Here is a 9,701-nt window from a genome sequence, read left to right as displayed (position 1 = left end):
AAGTAACTACAAAATGTGTATATATAAAAAAAAATAATAATAATAATTCCTCACAGTCACCAATAATTTTCTTACATTAGTCTAGTATATATTTGTTGCTATGGAGAGAAAATCCTCAGATCATACCTGAATAGTAAGTACTTTTTATGAATATTTTGCAGCAGAGAAAGCTGAAAAAGTATTCTCAAGATTACATTATAAATTGTTGCCCAAAACTAAAGGTATATTTGGATTTACCTTTATTCCTAAATACTTTGTGAATGTGAACATGAAATCAAGAATTATCCAAGTATTTTTAGAATGGGTTTGTGTATTTTAATGACTAATGTTTGTTGAACCCTTATTAGACTGTGGGCAAGACTATATTTCTTATTCAGAAATGTATGCAGTAAGTACCCAACACATTTTTCAAGACCAATGATTTTATATCTGAGACAATTTATCATCTTTTATTTGACCTTTTTAAGTAAACCTTTACAACATCACTAAAGAAACAAAAGTAATCAAGGCATTATTTTTCTGGTTTTCAAAGTGTAGACCCATTTAGGGCCAGAGCAGATTTTTCTTACAGTGCTGTAAGAAATCTGTCATGTAGTAAAAAATCTATCATGTAGTAAAAATGCAGACATTCCTTCATTGTTGTTTTTCATAGTATCTTGTTTGTCCATCCTCTAGGTATCCAGTAGCAACTCAAAAGACAATGTGGGTTAGTTTCATTTTTGTTCAGATAAAGGAAAATAGTTTTGCTATCTCTGCCTTCCTTTTTTTTTTTTTTAAACATTCAGAAATCCAGGGATTAGTATATTTTCAGTAAGCTATTTTCCCCCCCAGTGTGTATGCCTTGAGCCAAAACAAATTTCTGGATGCATACCTTCCCCAATATATTATGATTCCTTAATTGATTTTTGGATATGTGTTTAAGAGGAGGAGATGATTAGTGTATGTCTACACTGTGGATAGCAAGTTCAGTACAGGCTTTCAGAATCCAACAAAGGGAGGCTTTAGTGGTATTTAGTGAGGGAGTTCTGGGTTAGAGGTTGAAGTGAAGACAAGTTATATAAACCTCAATAAGGAGCAATGATGACCACCACTCTTACTTCACAGATTTGCTAAGAGGATCAAAGAGGTAATGAATATTAAGTATAAGTTAATATATGATGGTTATGAGTTGGGAGTAAGAAATGGATTCAAGACCCACTCTTGCAACTTTTCCTCTGTATAGTCTTGGTAAATTACTGAAACTCTCTGAATCTCAGTTTACTTATCTTTTAAATTAGAGATAATATCATATATGTCATATACTTGTTAGTAATCCATACAAGCTGTTTAATGTAATGCCTGATGCAAAGTTGTAGGAATCATTGTTGAAACCAATAGGATTTTTACTGATATAAAATAAAGTACAATGTAAGTCTATAGTTACAAGTGACTAAAACTTGTTTTAAAAAAACTTGAAATTATATATGTTACACATGTAGCAGTAATATTATTTTGAATACAAATATGTAGATTATTCACTTTTGAGAGCTTTTTATTTTATTTTGTTCAGGAGATACTAGGAAGCATATTAATTGAGATTCTTAACACTTGAGGTCCTCCAGTGAAGACGTTTTTTAAAATGCTATTAGTTTTATTTTTCCCATTTCTTTCATCAATTCCAGCATACGTCTATATCATAAAACTACAGAACCAGCAAATAACTGTTAAGAGTTCAATCATTATCATATACAGATGTCCTAAGAATTTTTTCATTCATTTTAATGATACAGGGGTTTTTTTTGTTTTTGTTTTTGGTTTTTTTTTTTTTGTAGGAAGGGATAGTATGGTGTGGGGGGAAAAAAAGAAAAGGAAGGAGGCTAGGGAAGAGAGCCATGATATAATACCAAAATTAGGCAGATTGGACAAGATTGCATGAAGCTCTGTGCCATCTTTTTGCGTGGCCCAAAAGATTTAATAGCTGATGAGCTCATGCTCCTGTGTCTTCTACTCTTGCTGTCACGATTTTACCAAAATAAAGTATGAAGTCCTTTTTGCATCTGGCGTCTCTTTTGAAGTGATTCTAACTGGTGAGGGATTGCTAACTGAACTGAATGCTCCAAGAAGGCCAATTTACTCAGCTGGCTGCAAAGCCTTTGACCTTAATGGTGGGACTTGGCAAATCAGTGCATACACGTATGTTCAGTGTTCTGTCAAGAATTGCGAAAATGCTCTGTAAGCCATAGATCCTTCTGCAAAATACTTGTTTGTAGTTTAAACATTAGTCTTTCTTCAGAGGCCAATGAGGCTAGTTAATTAAGCCTGAGGGGTTATGAACTGTTGGCAGTTAATAAGTCATAAAATTCCTCCATAAAACAGGATGCGAGATTCCATCACTGAAGCAAAGAGTACAAAGGGCCGGTGTATAAATATCTAATTGTACCAAAGGACTGGGCTTTCTCAATGACTGCTCATCTGGAGTCTCCAGGGCATGTTCGCTGTGGTTTCCTGATTTTTAGAAGCCAGTTTAAAAAATGAGTGCATTAAAGGGTAATTTGCCTGAAAGTTCAGGAAGTAAAGGGGGTGGTGTGGAAGCAAGCTGAAAGGAGAAAGAAGGAGGGACATAGTGAGAAGACAGAAAATGAGAAGGAGGGTGGGGAAAAAAGGGAACTAGAAATAAGAAAAGTTGTCTCCACGCAGAGTTAACATGACTGTATTTGTCATCTGTTTTCTTTTCCCTGTAGGATGTTCACCATGGAAATGGTACACAGCAGGCCTTTTATGCTGACCCCAGCATCCTGTATATTTCACTCCATCGCTATGATGAAGGGAACTTTTTCCCTGGCAGTGGAGCCCCAAATGAGGTTCGGTTTATTTCTTTAGAGCCCCACTTTTATTTTTATCTTTCAGGTAATTGCATTGCATGATTACCCCTAATTTTCTTGTCCTTTTCTGGTGTTTTAAATTACACGAGATTACTGAATTGTCCCATGGGACCAAGAACCAGTGCAGAACAAGTGCATAACCCAGAGCACTGGTTGTCAAGCAAAGTTGGGCTGATTTGACACGTTGTTTGATGTTTATTTCAAGAGCTCACATGTGTTTGTTTTCCTCACTTTTTGCTTTCTTCCCTGCATCCTCCTCTACCCACTGTGTTGTGTTGTTTTTTTTTTTTTCTTCCTAGGTTGGAACAGGCCTTGGAGAAGGATACAATATAAATATTGCCTGGACAGGTGGCCTTGATCCCCCGATGGGAGATATAGAGTACCTTGAAGCATTCAGGTTGGTACTTCTTTTTCTGAAAGTGGCAAATTAGAAATGTCTATTGAAACAACACCAAATGTAAAAGAGAAATATAAGTTTTAAACAAGGGAAAGTGGCTAAAGGAGCCATTCCATTAAAGCTCCAAAAAATGTTTTGTTTAGGGGACCTGGATATAGCTACAAAGCCACATAAAGAATATGTGTAAGAAAAAAGGTACATCAAGACCTAGTTGTAGTTGTACAGGTATATTGGCCAGTGACCCAGGCATGTTACCCCCTCTCTGCAAAAAAGATAAGGAAAAAAGATTTATTAAGTAGTGCTGGAAATTTGTGCCTATTCTAACATATGTTGTGATTTAGAATGGATATTAGCATATTAGATGCTCTGATAAGGCCTTCATTACCTACTTAACTTTGTTGAACAGGCATTTCCCAAACTTCACTAGACTACAGATTCCCTTTTGCACATAGCACCACTCAGCATTCTTGGTTCTGCAGAGCTAGCTTACTTTTGGAATGTTGGCCTAGACAATCTCATTTCGTGGTAGAGTAAATGACTTTTCTCTTGCATAAAATATTTTACGTCTCACATTAAAACATCAACTGATTAATTATGTTTTCAGTTCTCTACAAAATGTAGGCAGTAATTGAAATGTATATTTATATATACATAGTGTATTCTACTTTGTCCTTCTAAACAAAGAACTTTTAAAATTAAGCAAGAAATGCAACGAATCAAAAGCTTTCTTTTTGAATATTGAGGTTTTGTTAAAAAAGTCATTTTTATTCTCTAGAGTTAAAAAAGTATGTTTAGTCCTTGGAAAGGACTGTTTTATGGAGAACTATCAGATTGTGTTAATATGTACCCACTTGCAAGATTTTAGGAGATTTTAACCTATTGGTAATGCGTGATTTCGGGGGTGTTTTGTTTAGTTGAAAGCAAAAACAACTACATAAGAGATCTTAGAAGCATTATTTTTAAATTTATCACTTATAAGTTCCCAAGGGGGGATATTCCATTGCTAATGTATTTGAAACTTAAGGAAATAGTAGGCAAATTTTTCAATAAGTGAAGTTTGGGTGAGTTTCTGCTGTCCTATATACAATGCATTCTTCAATTTTTCATGTGAGAGTCATTTTTCATTTGAAGATAGGCCCAGGAAAAATGACAGAAAATCACTATTTTCAAGAAAATACATTAAAAGTCATCACTATTTTCAAGAAAATACATTAAAAGTAAATATATTTGGTTTTGTTTTAGGATACTAAGGAAAATTCTACACACATTCCAGGTTTTTATTTAAAAAAATACATATATTCAAATATCTATACTATTTATAGAAAAAAATAGCTGAAATAAGTTTATTTGCTTAAAGACTTATGTTGTTTATGAAGATATTTTAGGTTAATTTACAATAAAACTAAAAAATTGCATTAAGAAACTTTAGGAGTTTCATTATTATAAATTCTGTTTACCTAAATTTGCAACTTCAGAAACATTATTAATATCTTAAAGGAACTCTAATGGGATAATAGACTTTAGTATTATATCACATATGAATTCATTTGTTTACCAAGTTAACTTGATAACTTGCATGATACACACATTAAATTCTCAACCTTACTATAACAAATGATTATATACCACTGATCTATAATACCAAATTCTTAGTTTTTTATTATCATAATACTATTTGGGGTACATGGCTTTACTTAAAAATGGATTATGCATACCCAGCAGGGAAGGAGAATTTATATTTTGTACTACTTGTTCTCACATCACAAAGTGAATGATGGGTGGTAAGAATGTTTACAAAGAACCCCTTTGAACACAACAATTTCATTAAATAATTAGATAATGTGAAAACAGATATTAAGTATATGTTACTGTTTTTTGAATGAAATGGTAAGTGAATCAAGTGCTCCTGAAAGTGACTTAATGTCCTCAAGAATGGCACCTTCTCTTTGCCTGAATGTGGACCCTATATTAGCAAACTTTTCTGTAGTTCCCAGTGCAGTCACCATGTCTAAGCTTAAATAGAGGAGGCAATATTATTTAGCTAGATTGCAGAAATGTAAAACTGTAGCTTTTAATATTTATAATTATTTAAGAACCAGATTTAAACCATAATAATTGTTAATTTTGAACTATACTGTGTTTGCCATTCAACTTGTATGACTAGAAGTACTTGTGAACTTGTTATAGAGGAATCAAGAAAGTAAGTCATCCATTCAAAAACATTCATAGAAACATATTATATGCCAGGCACAGTGATGAGCCCTTGGAATTTTGAGCTGACTTGCTTTCAAGCATCATAAAAGAAGTGATAACCCACTGTTCTAGAGAATGGATGTGCTTAGACATAAGAGAGGATAAAATTGATGAACTCTTCCTGCAGGGTTTCAGGAAAGGCTTTATCAAGTATTGTTCGACCTGTGCTTTCAAGGATGAGCAGGAGTTTCAAGGGGTAAAGGAATTGGAGTGGGGCGAACTCATAATAGAAAGAGAGAATACTATGAAAAGCATGGAGTCATGAAATGATCTTGCTCTGTTGGCTTAAGAGCATAAGGGTGGGATTGCCTGGCAGGAATAGAGATCATACTCCATAAACTCTTTTGTTGGCAAAGAATCGGAATATATAAAATCCTTTCTAATCTGGGGCTTTAGTGAGATATACTCCAAAATAATTTTTGATGTAGTATTACCTTATAAGCATATACTTAGTAATATAGCCCTTGTTTCCCAGTACTAAAACTGAAGATCTTTTTGGCATCTTTTGTGGGTGCACAATATGGAGATGGAGGAAAAAATTAATGATGCCTTTTCTTTTTTCTTAATTTTTAATTGTTTCTGGACTGTGATAAGTATCTTTGAAGGGAAGGCTTCTCTCTGTAAAGCTATAGGGGGATTTAAGATGGCTGCTTATTTTACCAACCTACATTTGTCACATATATTATTCTTGTGGCTTCTATTATGTATTTCTTCTATAGCAAAAAGAATTTTGCAGGCAAACAAAACGTTTTCGTGTTTGCTGTAAGCTTTAAAGATAATTTAAAAAATTTAATAGAATATCTAAATTAGTTCACATAATTAGTTATTTCTTCCATGTAGTTACTGTTTATCCCTAAAATTATTGAAGGATATATTTAAGACTTTTCATTAGTTTTTAAAATGTTCAATAATGTAAAATATCTTTTATGTGGAACTAAAATGTATTCCAAGGCTACCATTTTATAAAATAATTATGGCTGTTTTGATTGAGGTCTTACATGCCAGGTCCTAGATTAGAAATTTTATTAAAATTATGACTAATTCTTAAGTGGTTTGTATAAGCCACAGAACTTCTAATTGTAAGGACCATGGTGTGAACTCAGTTTATGGCTCTAAAATCTGTCACACCACATTGCTGCTCTTTTCTACTATTCATGACTTAAAAGATTGAAGAGTGATAAAGCACAGTAAACTTTTACCAAAATATAAGACCTTCACCCCCGATCTAAGTCACAAATGTTTAGTACACAGCATGGCAAAGAAGAGCTATTCAGTAATATTGGCTGAATAAATCAAAGAATAAATGAATGAGTCAAAGAGAGAAGGAATGATACTGGCTACAGTAGAAGCATTGGAAACCCCTGGTATTAAGTGAACCTAGCAGAAGTCTGAAACCTAACTATCTCTTGGCCCTTCAAGGAGTATACTTTACAAGGAAAATTGAACACCCATTCATTTGCTTATAATATTGTCAGGTGTCTTCTCTTCCATTCAGTAAATATATTGAATGCCTGCTAAGCACTCTCTGTTTCAATCACTTCAAAATATTGTTTCCAGGGGCACCTGAGTGGCTCAGTCAGTTAAGCATCTGACTCTTGATTTCGGCTCAGGTCATGATCTCAGGGTCCTGAGATGGAGCCCCACATCAGGCTCCATGATGAGTGTGGAGCCTGTTTAAGTTTCTCCCTCCTTCCCTCTCCCTCTACTCCTCCCCCTGCTCACACACACACACTCTCTCTCTCTCTAAAAAACCATATATATATATATATATATATATCAATTATTCTCATCTGTAGTGACTAGATGAGCACTGGTTACACCATATTTTTCTAAAGATTAATTCTTTAAGAGTTCTGCAAATGTTAGAGTGATTATTTATATAAAACCATTTAAATAGTTTGTAGTGGACAGGAGACAATATCTCATGCTTCTAATTAAATCTAATGAGGGCAACATCTCTGAGTGTTTAAAAAAATGAGTAGCAACTTCCAGTGTGGTAAGATACTAGCAGTTCTTGAAATTTGCCTATTTTATCCAACAAATGAATGAATGACAACCCCTTTGTGGCTTTTTAATTTCAAAAATAAAGTACAAGCCCCTTAAATTCAGAAGGTTTTGTTGAAATAATAAATGACTCATTGGGCGCACAATGAGAACTATTTAAAAGAGTGGAATAGGGGCACGTGGGTAGCTCAGTCGTTAAGCAACCACCTTCAGCTCAGGTCATGATCCCAGGGTCCTGGGATCGAGCCCCACATTGGGCTCCCTGCTCGGTGGGAAGCCTGCTTCTCCCTCTTCCACTCCTCCTGCTTGTGTTCCTGCTCTTGCTATCTCTGTCAAATAAGTAAATAAAATCTTCAAAAAAAAAAAAAGAGTGGAAAAAAACTGTTGGTATGAGTTCCTTAGATTCAAACAAGTTGTTATTTAAAAAATAACAACTCTTGGGGCACCTGGGTGTCTCAGTTGGTTAAGTGTCTGCGTTTGGCTTACAGCATAGGTCATGATCCTAGAATCTGGGATTTAGCAGCAGCACTTTGGGGCTCCTTGTTCAGCAGGGAGTCTGCTTCTCCCTCTTCCTCTGCCCCTCCCCCCAGCTCCTGCATGCAAGCGTGTGCGTGCTCTCTCTCTCTCTCTCTCAAATAAATTAATAAAATCTTTAAAAAAATAACAACTCTCCAAGCCAATGTGTTATAGTCTATAGTACCATAATTAATATGTGTTAATGGTGAAGATTTCCAAAAGGCAAAGGATTTATAAATATCAGTTATCCAGGAATATTCACCTCAGGGGAAAACTCTGAATGACTCTATTTCACTGGGACTGTTAGTATGCCAACTAAAAAAGGAGATTTGAGTGAGTTTTCTAATCTAGAAAATAAATATCTAGTCAAAATTCTTGTTGTTACTTTTTTATAAACTATTTTTTCTTTGTTGACTTATGAAGTATCTCTAATCAAAATATTTGTACTTGCAGATGTAGCTTTTGCTAAAATACTTTGACCACATAACCAAGTAGAATGTTTAAAAATTTGTGTATTTGTTACATCATCAAAGCAGTCCAATCACTTGATACAGCCTGTATCTTTTTCTCCTGGCTTTGGTTCACACCTGTTTGCTTTAATGATAAAAGCAAATTGAAAATCCATTAAAACAAGACTGACTAGAAACTTGACTAGATAGCATAATTATTGTCAGTTTATCAAACTGGATTCTGCTCTAGGTGCAGCATCTTTAAAATAGGAACCATGGTTTTCCATGATTCATATTCCACTTGTGGCAAAAATAAAGAACATACATTTAACTTGAACGCAAAGAATTGAGCCCTTTATTGTCATATTCGTAGAGCAAGTGTTTCGTAGCTAGTCAGAAGGTCTAGTTTACCATGGAATGATTGGAAGTAATTTTGGTCAGGGCACATTAAGTAAGTACAACATTTTATTTTCTCTCTTTGTTATTTTAACAAACATATCATCACTATTCTAATTAATTTTAGAGCACTGGCTTCTAATATTCTTGTCATATGCAAGAGGTTGAAAAAGAGGTTGCTAAATTTTGTCTGAGAAATGAGATGAGGGGTGCTTGGCCGGCTCAGTTGGTAGAGCATGGGACTCTTGATCTTGGGGTTGTGAATTCACGCCCCACACTGGGTGTAGAGATGGCTTAAATAAATAAAATCTTTAAAAAAAGAAGAAGAAATGAGATGAGATCATAATAAATATGTTCTCTTCTATTGTAATGACAACTAAGTAAATATTTTTATGGTTATTATTCTGTTTATTATATTTTAATATAATTTAATGCTAAGAGAATGGGAAGTAATATCATTATAAAAGTAATAACATAATGATAATAATAGCATAGTAATATAGACCATTCACTGAAGACTTAATATTTGCTAGTTGCTCATTTCTTTTCATCTTTACAAGTTGTTGAGCTAAGTGCTCACAATTGCTACATGAGGATACCAAACCCCTTTTGAGTTTCAGTGGTTTCCTGATGTCACACAACTGGTAAATGATGAGCAGGGACTCAGTGGCAACAAATGTGAATGTGGAGACAGTACTCCTTTGGCCCTAAGCTATAAACTATAGTTCCTCTATCAAGAGTAGGAGTGACAAAACAATAATGTAGTGGGAAAGTCTTTGCAAATGCATTTTAGTCGATCCAACATTTGATTTGGACATCTAAATT

At 34.3% G+C, this 9,701-nt stretch overlaps 1 protein-coding gene across 1 annotated transcript in view; it reads left to right on the top strand.

The window, feature by feature from the left end:
• The window catches only part of HDAC9 (histone deacetylase 9), a 901,117-nt gene that overhangs the window by 704,545 nt on the left and 186,871 nt on the right, over positions 1–9,701 (top strand). Inside the window, exons 21-22 of the mRNA XM_081800450.1 lie at positions 2,721–2,840; positions 3,161–3,258. Coding sequence (XP_081656576.1) covers positions 2,721–2,840; positions 3,161–3,258 — 218 coding nt within the window. The remainder of the gene's footprint in view (positions 1–2,720; positions 2,841–3,160; positions 3,259–9,701) is intronic.

Source organism: Leptonychotes weddellii, chromosome 12 (assembly GCF_054177405.1).
Source record: "Leptonychotes weddellii isolate Sample4059 chromosome 12, ASM5417740v2, whole genome shotgun sequence".
Taxonomy (NCBI): domain Eukaryota; kingdom Metazoa; phylum Chordata; class Mammalia; order Carnivora; family Phocidae; genus Leptonychotes; species Leptonychotes weddellii.
The sequence above is the reverse complement of the archived record's forward strand: the minus strand, read 5'-3'. Positions and strand labels throughout refer to the sequence as shown.